Source organism: Rhincodon typus, chromosome 24, assembly GCF_021869965.1.
Source record: "Rhincodon typus isolate 14 chromosome 24, sRhiTyp1.1, whole genome shotgun sequence".
Lineage (NCBI taxonomy): Eukaryota > Metazoa > Chordata > Chondrichthyes > Orectolobiformes > Rhincodontidae > Rhincodon > Rhincodon typus.
In genome coordinates, this window is record NC_063355.1 from 32,455,723 (window position 1) to 32,473,220 (window position 17,498).

General features: G+C 39.5%; 1 protein-coding gene across 1 annotated transcript in view; it reads right to left on the reverse strand.

Moving 5' to 3' along the window:
• The window catches only part of LOC109911199 (polymerase (DNA directed), epsilon), a 105,367-nt gene that overhangs the window by 17,411 nt on the left and 70,458 nt on the right, over nucleotides 1-17,498 (reverse strand). The window contains exons 19-20 of the mRNA XM_048611735.1: nucleotides 16,848-16,973; nucleotides 10,199-10,331 (exon numbers count right to left, since the gene is read on the reverse strand). Of these exons, the coding sequence (XP_048467692.1) occupies nucleotides 10,199-10,331; nucleotides 16,848-16,973 (259 nt within the window). The remainder of the gene's footprint in view (nucleotides 1-10,198; nucleotides 10,332-16,847; nucleotides 16,974-17,498) is intronic.

Sequence of the window (17,498 nt, forward strand, 5' to 3'; positions counted from 1 at the left end):
TCTACCAGTCTTAGAAAGAGGCATAACTACAGGAAACTTCTGAACTACTTTCTTACCCTTCCTGCCAATCACCCATTTATCTGACTGATCCTGTGTAATCGCTTCTCTTAATCCACTAGCCATCTCAGTGTCTCTTGTATGTTCTTGATGACATTATGCCTAAAACAAAACTTTCAATAGTACCATATTTAAAAAATAAGTGACCGTTCCTTACCCACAGAAATTAATGTTTAAAATGTAAAACAAAAATCATATAAATCTTAAATAACATCAACCACTTAGTTCAACAATCGAATTTAAAAAAAGACTCAAGTAGACCAGCAGACAGCTTTAAAACTGCTGACAAAAGTTAAAAAAAACCTCCTGCGGAGTCGACCACGTGAAGCTTTCTTCAAACATAAACACAACTCCATTTAGAAAAAAAATGTCCTCTGCAATTCTAAAAGTCTCTTTATTGATATTAAAAAAAACTCGCCTGTGTGTATAATTTTTTCAGTGAGAATATGTAGGCCTCTTCAAAAGCTCCTTAAGCATAACTCAGTTTCCTAAACAAAAACACTTTTTGTTTGTTTTTTTGAACATTAAAGATCCAAAAAGAATCAAAATAAATATCTTAAGCTACTGAAATATAATTGCTATAATAAAATTAGAAGTAAGCCTGCAATCTCAGGAGCGGGCTGCAATATCCATGCGGTCTACCATTGTTTTCTTCCCCCATGGAAACTTCTTTGTATTCAGAAATTTCATTAAGACGGTCAGAAATGTCATTGTGACTGCCAACCTTGTAGATTTCATCAGAATTTTCATCTAACACCTGGGTTCTAAAATCCTTAAAAGGATCTCATTTTCCTTTCACAATACTCTTTCTCACACAATTATCAGGACATTTTATAAGGAATCCCAATGTAAAGGCATCACATCCACAAACGTCAACTCCCTTCATCACCAACACTCAGTAGCAGCAGTGCGTACTACTGACAAGGTACAGGAGAGAAATTCACCAAGCATCCTCAGACAGCACCCGCCAAACCTACAACCACTTCCACCTAGAAGGACAAGGGCAGCAGGTACATGGAAACACGACAACCTGCAAGTTCCCCTCCAAGTCACACACCACCCTGACTGGGAAATATATCACTGTTCCTGGGTCAAAATCCTGGAATTCCCTCCTTAATATGGCATTGTGAGTCTATCTACAGCACAGGGATTGCAGTAGTTCAACAAAGGAGCTCATCACTACCTTCTCAAAGGCAACTAGGGACAGGCAATAAATGCTGGCTAGCCAACAACGCTCACATCCCATGAGCGAATAAAATAAAAAATAGTAAGTAGCCAGTTGACCCATTGACAGGTCAGTCCCAGAGATAACAAGGTGTCGAGCTGGATGAACACAGCAGGCCAAGCAGCATCAGAGGAGCAGGAAGGCTGACGTTTCAGGCCTAGACCCTTCATCAGAAATCCATTCCTTTGCTCTGTCCCATTAATTCTGCATGTTTATTTACCTCAGTGCCTATTCAATTCCTTTTGAAATTATGGATTGCGCCTGCTTCCATCACCCTGGTCAGCAGCAAGTTCTGGGTTATTACCACTCAATATTTATGTTTTAAAAAAGTTCTTCTGCACTGTTTGACCAAATCCTCAAATCTGAGTTCCCTATTCTTTTTACCATCAGCTTTCACCTGTCCATCTTATCTAAGCCTGTCATACTTTATATACATCTAACTTAGCTCCCAAACATTTTTCTCAAACAGCAACCGTAACTTTTCCAGTCTAACATTGTGGATAAATTCCCTCACTCTGGAACCATTCTTCCAAAATTCCATAGATTAAAGAACGATTCCTGCAGATTGGAAGCTTGCAAATGGCACCCCACTATCAAAGAAAGGAGCGAAGTATAGGGGTCAAGAGGCACATAGGCCTTACATCAATAGTAGGGGAAATGCTAGAATCTACAAAGGACATGATAAATGGACATTTGGATAAAAATGATGTGATTGGGTATAGTCAGCATGGTTATGCAAATGAAAATTGTGTTTACCAAACCTGAAGTTTTTTTTTGAGGATATTCCAAACAAAACAGATCAAGGTAAGTTAATAGATGTAGTAGTGGATATTTGGATATTCAGAAGGCTTTTGATAAAGACACTGGTTAGCGAAATGAAAGCACATGGTGTAGGTGGTAATGGATTAAGGATTGGCTAACAGGCAGAAAATTATAGGAATAAATGGGTCATTCTTACATTAGCAACCGTGACTAGTGGTCTACTGCAAGGATCAGCATATGTTCACGACATATCTCAATGCTTCAGACACAGGACCAAATTGATTATTTCCAAACTTGCAGATGATACAAAGCTAAGCAGGAATGTATGCAGAGTAGATGCAAAACATTTTCAGGAGAATGTGAACAGGCTCAAGTGATAGGGCAAGAACATGGCAAATGGAACATAATGTTGAAAAATATGAGGCTATTTTGGTAGGAAGAACAGGTATGTAGAGTATTTCTTAAAAGGTCAGAGGTTGGAAGGTGTACGTGCAAAAAGGGGACTTGGGCCACTTGTTAATAAGTCACTGTAGGCTAACATTCAGGTGCAGCAAGCTATTAGGAAAGCTAATGGAATGTTAGCCTTCATTGCAAGAGGATTGGAAACAGAAGTAGTGAATTCTTGCTTCAATTGTACAGGAATTTGATTAGACCTCACCTGGAAAACTCAGTAGTCTTGATCTCTATCTCAAGTCATGGATATTATTGCCTATTTAAATTGAGAAAGTGTTACAAAGATTCACCAGATTTATTCACAAGATGGCGTGATTGTCCTAAGAAGAGATTGGGGCAAACTGGCTTATATTCTCTAGAATTTCAGTGAATGAGAAGTGATCTCATTGAAACCTACCCCATAGCTAGAAGAAGATACAGGGTAGATGCAGGTAGAAACTTTTACTCTGGTTGAGGAGCCTAGGTCCAGGAGAACAATTTGAAATAAGGAGGATGCTAGTTATGACAAACTGAGGAGAAATCCATTTTACTCAGAGGATGGTGATATTTGGAATTCTCTACCCCAGAGGGCTCTGAAAGCTCAGCCTTTAAGTATATTTAAAGCAGAGGTTGATAAATTTTTGATAAAGTATGGATTATATAGATAAAAGACACTGATGTGTACAATTAACCGAGACTATATTTAACGATGGTGTTGGATCGACAGGCTCAAACATCTACTCCTGCTCCTATGTTCCTTGGCACCCTCGTAATTCCTAAAGTATTCCAGAACTACATGAATATTCTAGTTGCGGCCTAATCACAGCTTTAGAAACAGAGCATAGTTTCCCTTCTTTTGCACTCAATATTTATTAAGGACAAATGTCCATTTAGTTTGTGAACTACTCTCTCAATGTGTTCTACTATCTTCAAAAATCTATGCACATGAACTATGTTCCTGTGACCCTAACCCTATCGCAGATGCACAAATTACATCAAAGTCTATGGTGTGCATTACTTGCATTCGTGGTATAAAGAAATGTTGGCCATCAGCTGATCCAAAGAAAACAAAAAGGTCCGCCCTTAATACGAACTAGTAGCAGGAACAGGGTTCTGCCACTCAGTAGAAGATCCACGCACGAGTGGTGCCAGCCAATCTGATTAGCCAGTAGCCCCAGTAATACCAGAATACAGTAGTGGGTCCTGCTGCAATGTGAGGCGGCCAATGGATGAAGAGGATGGGGTAAATCAGGATTATTAAGCAAGAATGGACTTGGAAGCTATGCTTGCTGCAGCAACACTGTTGAAATCAACAGTGGGAACAACATTAGTAAGTTGACTGGGCTGTGCAGATTCTCAGAGTGAATGCATGGCTACACAGATTAGAGCTAATGTTGCTGGGGAGCTGAAGGAGGGGACTGAAGACATGGGTTTTGGAGGCCATTTGGGAAGACACAAAGGTGGGTGCACCCAATGTGCACGTGAGACTTCCCCAAAAAGACAGCAACAAAACCAATGCCCTATCATTCTCATTTTGAGTTTCCCTTTTTTGAAAAAAGAAAAGATGCCTACCCATGCCAGTCATGTATGGAATGGATAGCATTTAATTCCAGTCAATTGGTTGCAAGCTTAAATGATTGTTAATTATTTATTCAAAAACGGCAGGCAGACTGCCAATTTCATATTATGGGTGCTTAAGTCATTTTAAATTATATATTATTATACCATAACTGTGGCGGCTCAGGAATGGTTAGAAAGTGGGTGGGTTTACCAATCCTTATATTTTACAAGCTCTTGCTGAAACACAGCTAGACATCCTTGGGAGGTATTAAATTCCATCTCCCATTTGTCTGCAATTTCTGTTCTATCTTTTTGCAGTTGAATGGTACTGTTCACCACATCCAAGTTTGTTGTCTTTGGACTTTCTGACTTTGAAACCAATCTTTTTTATGTAAGTTAACACTAACCCTCCCATTCTATGAGTTTCAACTGTGTAAACCAATCTTTTACATGGAACTTTGTCAAACATTTTCTTAAAATCTTCCCATCAATAGTGTTCTACTACTTAATTTTAAAAATTCAATTAGTCAAAAGCATCTACTTTTTACAAGTCTGTGTTGGATCTCCTTAATTAACTCAGTTTTCCAATTACCTGTCGATTATTTGCCCCAATAATTGTTTCTAAAACTTTATTCACCGATTATGTTAAACTGAGTGGAATGTAGTTACTAGAAAGGTACTTACAAACTTTCTTGAACAAGACAGATACATGTGCTATCTCCAAACATCTGGTAAAAAGTCACAGACAAGGCCAGAAATCGCATGACAGCATGTTATAGTCCAACAGGTTTATTTAAAAACACAAGCTTTTGGAGCCTCGTTTCTTGTTCAGGTGTTAGTGAGAGATGGCATCAGACACAGAATTTAAGTAAAAGATTAAAAGGGTCACACCACTGATGAGGATGTATTAAACAAACCTAAAATGCTGTTAAATCTTTAATCAGTTAAAAGTTCTTAATTGATTAATATGTATATGTAAATCTCCAAATTTCTTTCAAGTTACTGCCCTAGGAGAACTAATGGTTTTATCAGTGTAAAGAAGAGGTGACACTTTAGGTCAGACAATGCCTGTTAGGTGTGAGGCCTTGTTTAGAATCTGTGTGTTTTGGTTTGGAGTCAGACTGGCTTTATTTCTAAAGTAGGAATTTATAAAACGCCACATTGACTGACTGTCTATAAATTGTGAGCTTTTTGAACAAAATAGAATGCATCTGAAAAATACAAATTTATCCCATAGACTAAAGTGTGGCAGAGTGCGAGTGCGAGAGGGAGGGAGAGCGAGAGGGAGGGAGAGACTTCTGGCACCTCACCCATGGCTGTAAATGATACAATTATCCCCACAATGTCTTCTCTAGCTTCTCACAATATCCTGGGATTCATTTGTTCAGGGCCCAGAGATTTACCTCCCTTTATTCTTGTTAAGGCCTCCAGCACCTCCACTTCTGGAATATAGACTGTTTTCAAGACATCAGTATTTATTTTCATGGGTTTCATAGCTTCCACATCTTTCTCCACAGTAAATACCAACATGAAGTATTCATTTAGTATCTCTCCAGTCTTCTGTGAATCCATACATAACCACTTTCCCCATATCCAAATTGGAAGACTTCTGGCACCAGCTCTTACTTTAACAATCTAGAAATGTGTCAGCCAGACGAGGTGACTTATTCAGTCTAAGCACAATCTTCCTTGCAAGTACCTTATGCCCACCAATTTTCACCCAATCCATTAACTCTACCAGGTCTGTTTTCTGATGAAGGGTCTAGGCCCGAAACGTCAGCCTTCCTGCTCCTATGATGCTGCTTGGCCTGCTGTGTTTATCCAGCTCTACACCTTGTTATCTCAGATTCTCCAGCATCTGCAGTTCCTACTATCTCTGTTTTCAACTGATATTTTGGCAGCATCACCTTAGAAATCATTGATGCAAAGTACGCATTGAGTATTTCAGCATTTCCCTGCACCTGCCTCTTTGGCTCCACTCCACCTCATACTATCTGCTTAAAGTTTACATCCAGAAGAAATTTTGAGAGCGGGGGGTGGTTTTCCTTAAATTTATTGCAATCTTATCTCATATCCACTTTTTGCCAGTTTATATTCAATCCTCTTCACTTCATGCTGTGGTTGCTGTGGAATATCATTACATACATTCCCAATATTCTAGCTGAGTGACTTTCCATTGGCAGTAATGTAATAGCTCTCCTATAGATCATACTGCATGGAAACAGGCCCTTCAGTCCAAGTAGCCCATTATGACCATGATTGCCAACTAAGCTAGTCCCACTTGCCTGCATTTGGCCCATATCCCTCCAAACCTTTCCTATTCATGTACTTATCCAAATGTCTTAAATATTGTAACATTACATGCATACAGCAGTTTCTCTGGCAGTTCATTCCACACACTAACCACTTTTTAAAAGGAATGAGGGGAAACCTTTTTTTACACACTTTCTCCCCTCACCTTAAAAATATGCACCCTAGTTTTGAATTCCGCCAACAGAGAAAAGACACTCGTCATTCGCCTTATCTACACTCCTCATGATTTTATAAACTTCTGTAAGGTCACTCCTCAACCTCCTAAGCTCAAGTGAAAAAAGTCCCAGTCTACCCAGCCTCTCCTTATAACTCAAACCCCAAACTCAGATTCCTGGCAACACCCAGGTAAATCGTTTCTGAACCCTCTCCAATTTAATAAGATCCTCCCTATAGCAGGGTGACCAGACTGCACACAGTACTCCAAAACTGGTCACACCAACGTCCTGTACAACCTCAACATGACATTCCAATGCCTATACTCGATACTTAGAAATGAACACAAGCATGCAAAATGCCACATTAACCACCTTGTCTGCCTGTGATGTAAATTTCAAAGAATTGTGTATCTGAACCACTAGATCTCTGTTCTACAGCTCTTTCAGGGTCCTACCATTAATTGTATAAATCCTGCCTTTGTTTGTTTTTAACCAAAACTCAATACCTCACATTTATCCAAATTAAATTCCATCTGCCACTCTTCATCCCATTCACCCAAATTGATCAAGATCTCTTTGTAATCTTAGATAACCTTCTTCACTGTTCACTATACCAATTTTGGTGTCATCCGCAAACTTACTAATTATGCCTCCTATATTCTCGTCCAAATCATTTATATAAATGACAAAAAAGTGGACCCAGTACTGATCCCTGTGGAACACCGCTGGTCACCAGCCTCCAGTCTGAAAGACCACCTTCATCACCTCCTATGGTCAAACCAATTTTGTATCCAATTGGCAAACTTACCCTGAAGCCCATGTGATCTAACTTTACTAATTAGTCTACCATGTGGAACCTTGTCAAAGGCTTTACTAAAGTCCAAGTAAACAATGCCTCCGTCAATTTTTTTCGTCACTTCCTCAAAAAACTTAAATTGTGAGACATGATTTTGCTCGCATACAACCATATTGACTATCCCTAATCAGTCCTTGCCTCTCCAAATGCATGTAAATCCTACCTTTTGGAATCACCTCCAACAACCTACCCACCAACAATATCAGGCTCACAGGTCTTTAGTTCAGAGCTTCTCCCTACAGCCTTTCTTAAATAAAAGCACAACATTAGTCACCCTCCAATACTCCAGCATCTCACCCGTGGTAATAGATGATACAAATATTTCTGCTAGGGGCTCCGCAATTTCTTCCCCACCTTCACACAGTGTCCTGGGATACATTTTATCAGGTCCTGGAGATTTATCCACCTTTATGTTATTAGATGGCTTGAGTTCTTTACTTTTAGCCATGGTTGTGATTTCAGTTGTCAGTTTGCTTCTAAAGTGTTAGGCAGTGAAAAGCATGAATTACAAATATAAACAGCAAAAGAAATCAACTCAAACTTTAATACTTATAAGACCATTAACCAGAAGATGTAGGAGCAGATGTAAGATATTCAGCTCTGCCATTCCATGAGATCATGGCTAATCTGATAATCCTCCATCTACTTTCCTGCCTTTTCACTGTAGTCCTCGATTGTTTCAAATGGTTATGTTTTATGGTTCTAGCCTTTCCCAGAAACAACCTCTCTGCATCTATACTGTCAAGCCCTCTAAGAATCTTTCAATATGTTTCAAGAATGTTTCTATAATTTCTTCCCTTATTCTTCTAAACTCCAATGAATATTGGTTCAATCTACTAAAGCTCCTCTCATTAAAAGAACTCCTCCGTCCCCAGAATCAATTTGTTGAACCTTCTCTGAACTGTCTTCAATGTCAGTTGATCTTTCCTTAGATAAGGGAACCAAAACTGTTCACAGTATTCTAGGTGTGGTCTGAACATTGCCTAGTATGGTTTTAACAGCCCATCTCTATTTTGATACTCCACTCCCTTTGAAATGGAAATAATTTTTACTTTTCCTCATTAACAGTGAAATTGTGTGCTAGCTTTTTGTGATTTACACACAAGGATTCCAAATCCCTGTGTTGCAGCTTTCTGCAGTTCCTTTGCATTTAAGTAATACTGAATTCTTCCTGCCAAACTGCATAACAAGTTTTCATATATTGTATTCGATCTGCCAATTGCTTACACTTCAATCTATAGAACAGTCTACCCCTTTTAACACAAATGAAAATCAAAATGATTCCTGGCTTCCAAGGGTTTACTGTCACTCTTTTTCTTTCCTAACCTGGTAAACTTTAAACCTAGAACCATCCATTATTGTGGGTTTTTTCCCTTGGAGATTCTCCCTTTAGCGAAGTGAATCTTCCTCTCATTTAAATGAATTAATGAATAAATTAGCTTTATTATTACATATACTCAAGGAGTACAGTGAAAAGCTTAAACACTGCCATTTACAGCGTCATCTTAGGTTCAAAGGTACCTATGTACAGCAACTCTAGTTACAAGATCTTAGCAAATACAGAAATAAAATGTCCAGCATTGCAGAAATAAAAGTTCAGAACAAAGGTCTTCCAACCCAGAACACGCTGGCAGCTAGCTCCAGTCCGCACTGTTTTATATTCTCACAAATTTGTTTTTACAATATGTGAACAAGCACCCATCCACATTTCTGCAGGAACAATTACTGGACTGACCCAGCAGAGTTTTGATGCAACATGCACCCTAAGAAGAACAAAACCATTAATTTCAATTTGTTATGCAATCACAAAAAAAAATTGAAGTTTAAAATAAATTATAAATTGATATATAAAATTAATATCAGTTGTTTGCTTGTGTATCTTTGAGGGACAACATACAGCATAATCTTCAAGACCAGTTTTTTTCAAACTGAGGCAAGTCTATTAGCAAATTATACTAATTGAATCCAGCTTCTAGAGGGCTGTTGCATTTCCTATATAAAGTTACAATGCCATTTGCGATGTTCACTCTGATCACCATCTTACCTTTCCTTTATTCCCCAAACTATACATTTGTAATGTTGAGAGGTACAACTTTGCATCTATTCATTTCATGATGTTGGTAAGTAAACCACTAAATGGTTTTCAATCAATGCTGCACTTTATTCAAATAACTGGAAGAATGTATTCTGTCCATTTTCAAGTTGGTGAATATGGGACCAATTGACAAAAGTTATGTATAATAGCATATACTGAAACGTTCAGTATTTTATGGATTCCCTGAATCAACTGTGGATATTTCAACATGAGATTTTATAGCTCATCATCCCTTATCTGAATGTGAGTCAAGTCTCAAAAGATTGACCATTCAGTTGGGATTCAGGATCAAGATGCATGTTCCTACAACAATGGTGAGCACATAAAATTTTCAAATCCCAAACCCTGCAAGCAGCGAGATTGTAGATTTTGTATCACTTTTTTGATAAACAACCTGGCACACCTATAATGAAGCATATGATTATATGCTCTAACAATATGAAAAAAAAATTTGAGAAAAATCAGTAAAAAGGTAGCACTCAATCCTAAAGTGCCTTTGATTAAGTGTGCCTTATTAGGTAGTCCATTAATGGCAAAATTCTAAATAATCCTTGACAACATGCGCAGATCTTTGAAAAGCAGAGTCACTAAAACCACACACTTACTCAACACGCATATTTCACTATTATAGCTAGTGTTTTACTACTACTTTAAAATTAACTTTTACCTTAAAATTTTGGCAAGTGTGGTTATGACCTACAAATACTATTCAACAACTTCAGAGCAAAGGAAGAGTCCCATACCTCTCCACTGAGGATACTGGAGGGAAGTTTACCCTTAATGCCAGCGTAATTAGCTGGGTCCATCCAAAGCAGAAATTCCCAGCACCGAGAAAACGAGATGGAGAGGGAGTGGAAAATCTCACGGGAATGAATGCTGCATGTTTGTTTAAAAAAAAGGATGAATTACTCAAAAAGCACATTTAATGTATTGTACAATGATCCCAGCATCGCTCAATAGGACTCCAATCTCAAAATGCTAGACATTTAAACCCGAATGATTGTAAAATTTCCCACATCTCTTACATAATCTATTAGTTTAAAGCTGGGTTTCGGAGCTGCTTCGCTCTACCAAATCATATGAATATGCAGTCTAACAATAATATGTCCAGTGCTAACAGTCAAATCAGACACATACTAGTGTAAAATTGCTATGTCTCTGAGTGGAAAACCTGAACAGATTATATGAAGCCAACTGTTTTTGTGGGTTCATACAATATTACCGTTTATCTCTAGTTGTCTTCACTTACATAGATAATGTCAGAATGTCCCATTCATATAAGCAAAGATTGTGTAATTATTTGTTGGGGTCTGCACAAGACAGAGAACACACTTTCTCATTTATCTAGAATATTCCAAAGCTTTTTACAACTAATTTAGTTTATAAAGTAAATGAGGCAAATTGGTGATAGTATGGGTCCACAATAAGCAAAAACAAAAAGAAATATTAAATAAACTTACTTTAACTTAAAGTGTGGTGGTTAAGGAATGAATATTGAAAATTGTTAACTTTTTCTTTCACCTGAGCAAGCAGGTCTTAAGTTAACAGGTCATCAGAAATAAGTCAAGAACTTCAGACTTAGAGCATTCCTTTGCTTCTAGGCATTCTAGATTCAATACCAGTGGGATAGTGAGTTGGACCGAAGGTTCTGTTTCCATGCTGTACATCTCTATGACTCCAGATTTAAAAACACCTGCCTCAAATGTAAAAATACTAACAGCTAGCAATTAGCAAGGAAGGAAGTCTTGGTCACTGTAAAATCTAACTGGGTGTGAACAATAGTCAGATGTTTTGAGACTTTGGGAAGGGGAGGTGGTGTTCTTTTCTTTGCAGTTAAAAAAAAACGAAGGCGTCAAGAAGTTAGTTTAATTTCCCCTCACCAGTTACTGTAAATTGTTGCTTTTAACCAATAAATCAGCCTTTATATAATGTGAATCAATCACTGTGTCCTGCAAGCAACTGAAAGTACCTGAAGAGACATCAAGAAGCAGCAAGTCCTGACAAGCCAAAAGGTTCATCTCAGAGAACCCTATGGATAGAGACCATTGAACTGCTTTTCCCAGTTTTCTCTCCACTCATAACACCAATTATTTTTGCCTCTCATATCTCTTAGCCTACTGACTTAGCACTTACTCACTTTGTGCTTACTTGGAAGCTGCAAGCCTGTCTACTTCCCATTGTTTCTTCTTGCGCATACTCACTGACTTCAGCATTAGATTACAGGCCGCCAGCTTTTGTGTGGGTCACACTGCCTTTTAGTGCACAGGATCTTCAATGCTCAGCTACAAGCTGCAGCCGGAGGCTTGCATTGCTTTTTGGCGCAGAAGTATTGGAAAGCAGCTTGTTATTGTGGGAGTATGGAAAAGTCAAGGGGTGGACATTTCGCAGTATGTCAGCAGTCTAAGTTAACATCATACTTGCAGCATGTGCTCACAGTTTATGCAGTAAACAGTGCATTTGCTTCAAATAACCACGTGTGAAAGTCAAAGGTGAACAGTTCTTGCTGAAGTCAAGTGTGACTACATTCACCCAAAACGCTTACCCATACCAGGTCAAGAACTTGGTTCTACCAGAATCCAGAGATCCATTTCCTCGCAGTATGGGTATTGGGTCATGATCAGCCCTGCAGGTCAAATGCAACCAGTCCAAGGGCTCACAGGTAGGTTAGTCTGAGGGGGTGGTTCAATTGGGGCTCTCCTGTCAGTCAGGAAAGTGAGCCACAGTCAATCCTGGAGACTTGGGAAATAACAATCGGGAGCAGTCCATGCAAGTCTTGTTTCTCAAGCAAGGCCTGCAACTCTCGCACAAGAACACAATGGTAACTTTACCATATTGGATCGTAAGGTCAACTGTGCAATAACTGCACAAAATGGTCGATATTGCATGACAAGTGGGTACAGGAAGTTACTGCTCATTTCTTCAGAGCACAGTGAAATTCTTGGAATTGGAGGCCAGATTAGGAGCTTTTGAATAATCATGCATCCACTGATTCAGTTAAGTCACTCATCTGGCTTCAATTTGCACTTCACTGGCAGGAAATTCTTTACCCAAATCCTGGCCTCAAGTAAACAGGAGCATGAAATTGTGCACACTAATTCCGTCCTTGTCATGTCCGTAAAACAACAGTGCTTCAAATCAAATACTCCCAGTTTTCAAACATACTCCACAGTTGCCAGACTCTCACAAATATAAACATGCAAGGACATAGTCTGTAATGTGCAAGGGAGTCTTTTCTTTGGGGAAGTGGGGGGCCTAACAGTGGCTTACTAGTAGACTTCTACTCCCAATGTAGCAATGACAATTTTGGAGATGCAGTGTGCAACTGGATAACAAGTCTGAGAACTCTGTGTGTCAACTGCATCCTGAGAAATTCCCATGCCACATTGAGGATATAGCATGAGCCTTCCTTATGGTGGATGTAAGGGCAGAACTGCACCATTCAACAAACTTGTGTTAGTTTTCTGACGTTCCCACAGATCATTGCTCAGGGATCTTATATAGTGGTCACGATGGCTGTAGTTCTGATCATTCAAGAGTACCCAACAGCTGAGGCTATATTCAGTCAAGAAGTTGGAATCTTTGGAGAGAGGAGTGTTCTTGGCAGTCCAAGAGGCTGCTCATTTCTCAGCTGACTGTGTCTTAACCAGATCTGACAGTGAATATTATACTACTGCAGCCATTTTAACAGTGCAAGTGAAGATACATTTACAAAAGTGAAAGGTTACATACAATGATGTGCCACCCAAGTGCCCTCTAAGTTATCTTTCTTTTTCTGCCTCCTACTTCGCTTAAGTGCAGTTCTGACTTCTGCAGTTAGGTGGAGAGAGCTCACTCTAGGTGGCCTGGAAGGCTCAGGCAGTCACCCTTGGAGTTTATTAGGCCTAGAAGAGCCAGGCCTGCTGAGAGAGGGCCCTGCCCAGATACAGACTCCCCTCCTTTGAACTTATACAGTGGGACTTGCTGGGTTGGCTAGCCATTGATGCTTAGCTGTCCCCATGAGCAATCATATTCTTCCCCAGCCAATTCTAGAACTTTCTGCTTGTAAGGAGTGAGAGTCTCATGTTCACCTCGCTTGTTGGTACTGCCCCTCTCAACCCAGTTATGGGCCAGCTTTTCCAGCAAACTGACAAAAGGAGGGATTGACTCTGGTGGAAGTGAACTGAAGACCAGTTAGTGACGATACAGGTGTCAAGTTGTCTCGACTGAGCAAATACAAGCACGGAGTGCAGGAAGGGCAAATAGCTTAGAATCATGAGGTGGGCATGAGCCGTTGAATGGACAAGAATGCAATAGTGAGAGTTGTCACTCAAAAGCGTAGGTGAAATGCATGGGCAATGGCAGAGTTTGAGTGGGCGGTTGTAGCAGGGAGAAAATGATGGAAATTACTCATGCACAATGCAGAAAATTTTCCCTGGGTGTTCCTTGTAACCGGGCCAAGCACTGACCCAGGCAGTGCCCAGGCTGGTTTGGTCTGATCTGGCCTCTATGGTGACCTGATGGAAAAATGATACCTCAGACCCTCCACTACCCCGTACCTGCTGAGGGGTGAACCTTCTTTGCTGGACCATAACAGTGCAGTAAAACAATGAGACAGCTACTTTCTGGTTAACAACATCTGAAACTCTGTGCAGCTGGCATCATAAATTTGGCATCAGTAGCATAAAAACCAGAAGGTCCAAGAAGTGGCAAGCACTTAATATCAATTATGGCATGATTCCACAAGATCGGTTCTGAAGAGCTCAGTTTTATAATTAATGAGGTGAAAAGCGGAGGTTTGCTCAAGGAAAGTCACCCCAAATTACAGTGGGCGAAGTGTCAAAAATCTCACTTCATGAAAACCCTAACTGAAAGTGAGGGAATTCTGCCTATGAAAGCCAATAGTAAGAGTTTCTATGGCTATTTAAATAAGAGGGAGATAAAGTGAAAGTTGGTCCTACAGGAAGTGAATCCAGGGAAATAGTGAGACACCAGATGAATACAATAGCAAAGATTGATATAAAACACAAGTAGCATCCTAGAAACAGTTGCACATTAGGAAGCAGGAATGAGGGAGGAGCTAAAGAAAATTAAAATCATCAATGAGGTGGCAGCAAGCAAATTATAGTAGCTGTAGGCTGACAAGTCCCCAGGTACTGATGGGCTTTATTCTAAGGTCATAAAAAAGTGGCTGAGATTTTTGACGCATTGGTTCTAAATTTCCACATTGCCCATTTTATTAGATTGGAAAATAGCAAAAGTAATTCCTTTACTCAAAAAGAGAAACTAAATCAGCAAATCACACGCCAGTTAGACGAGCATCTGTCATAGGGACAATGTTAGAAGCTCCTATTAAAGAAATTAGAATAATTCAACATAATCAGGTGGAATCAACAGAATTTTGTGAAATGGAAATAGTTTAACCAAGTTATTGTTTCTGACGAAGTAAGGTGTTGTGCATATAATGGACACACACAATCCATACCAGCTGAGGTTACCACGAAGGTACATTCTTAACTTTGCACCTCACGTGGGGAGCAGTGACACTCAGGTTAAACCATCATTAGTCTCTAATGAGAGAGAAAACCCTATGGTCCTCTGGAACTATGATGACTATGGCTTTATCTTACATACTCGATTTCTAGAAAGCGTTCGATAAATGTACCACAAAAGTTATTGAGGAAAATAAAAGCTCATAGTTAAGGGGTACCATATCGGCATAGATAAAAGATTGGCTAGCTAACAGGAAACAGTAGGCATAAATTAGTCTTTTTCAGGTTGCAAGATGTAATGAACAGCATGGCAAGAGGATCAATGGTCTAATCTCAACTACTTACAATTTGTAGAAATGACTTGGAAAAATGGATCAAAGGTAGTGTTACTGAAATGATCCAAAGATAGGTGGAAAAGTATATTGCAGCCTCCTTATGTCCTCTTCACAAAGGGATACAGATTGGTTATGAGGGTGGGCAAAGATCTGGAAAAGAGTGTGACGTGGGAAAATGCGAGATTGTCCATTTTGGCAGGAACAACAAGGAAGCACATTATCTAAATGGTAAGATTGTAGAAGTCCGAAATGCAGAGGGACCCGAATGTCCTACAGCATGAATCACAAAGGTTAGTATCAAGCTAATTGAATGTTATTATTTATTGCAAGGCGAGTTGAATACAAAAGTATGCTTCATTTATACAGTACATTGAGAGTCCACATCTGGACTAATATGTAGGTATTAGTATCCTGATTTAAGGAAAGATAAAAATGCACTGGAAGCAGTTCAAAGAAAGCTCACTATACCTAGAATGGACAGGTTTATCTGATGAGGAAAGGTTTGGCAGGCTAGGCTTGTATTCACTGGAGTTCTGAAGAGCAAGAGGAAACTTGACTGAAACACAAGACCTTGAGGTAACTTGACATTATGGATTTGGAAAGGGTGTTTTCTGGGAAAATCTAGAAGTACAGGTAACTTCTAGAAAATAAGGGTTGCTCATTAAGACAGGAGAGGAGTAATTGTTTTGAGAGTTTAGTATCTTCAGAACTCTCTTCCAAGAAAAAACAAATGGTGATGGAAGCTGAGTTTTTGAATATTTTGAGGTGGCTGGGTTCTTATTCAGTTTTTTTGGGGGGGAGGCAGTGCGGTGTAAGGTTATCAGCGCTAGGCAGGAATGTGGAATTGAGGTTGCAATCAAATCAGCTATGACCTGACTAAGGCAGAGCAGGCTCAAGGGGCCAAACGCATACTCCTGCTCCTAATTCATATGTTTGTATGCTGTACCAACGGAACCAACAACAATCCAGAATCAATGTTAGGGACATTCAAGTCACTATCAAACAGAAGGGTTACAAAACAGGACAATATTAACACTTGAGTGGAAAGTAAGCCCCAGAGCACCAAATTAATTTTAAAACATAACATTTTTGATGGATTCACAGTAGTACTGCAAATGTTTTATTAACCGGCATCTATGGAACCAGGAATGTACCAGTTGACCAAGGGGTCCACATATTCAACTAAAAACACACACTAAGTAATAGAAATGCAATGCAGGCAGTATACACATCACTATTATACTTTATTACAGCATAAATCATTTAATAAAATTTACTGGCAGACAGCCTTTTCACTTGGACTACTCGGACATCATGGAGATCACAATAATACAGGAAACTTCCCGTATTTCAGATGTATAACATTTGCCGGTTTATCTCGAGTGCTGGTTCATTAGTTGGCAGTTAAAATAAAGTTTGTTGTAATTCTACAACATTAAAGATTATATCTTCATTTTAAAAGCACAGTTTTTTTTTTAGAAAAGAAACACTTGTACAATTCTGATTAACAGACTTACTGGCTGATTTTTTTTTTCCCTAATGTGCTTCTTGAGATATTCAGAAAGGTCGAATAGAAATGCAGATATTACCTCTTTGTGATGTATTGCACGTATCCCACAGAATCTTCAATTCGGCGCTTCTTGGTGCATAGCAATAGCCGGTTGAAGTTAGCATAGATAATTGATGAACCCAGCCTTTTAAACTCTGCTACCAGCCTATGCAAAATAAAAAGCATAAAATGGCACTCACTCAGTCTGTGCAAAATCACACCTAGACGATTTTGTTGAGATAAAAGGGGTAAAATTGGCATTGTCCTACCAGGTCACAGGGCCACTCTCATATGAGCAAGAGAGAGACGACTGATGGTGGTTTAACCGGAGGGTCACCATACCTCAGATGACGGGAAAGGTTGAGAAGAGAGTCATTCGTGGTAAGCTCAGCCAATGCAGAAATTAAATCCATGCTGTCTGCATCACTTTGAATTGCAAACCACCTGTCCAGCCAACTAAGCATAGGATAAGAGATAGTAGGAACTACAGATGCTGGAGAATCCGAGACAACAAGGTGCAGGGCTGGATGAACACAGCAGGCCAAGCAGCATCATGGGAGCAGAGAGGCTGACGTTTCGGGCCTAGACCCTTCATCAGAAAAGGGGGAGGGGAAGGGGGTTTTGAAATAAATAGGGAGAGAGTGGGAGGCGGATAGAAGAGGGATAGAGGAGAGGATAGGTGGAGAGGAAA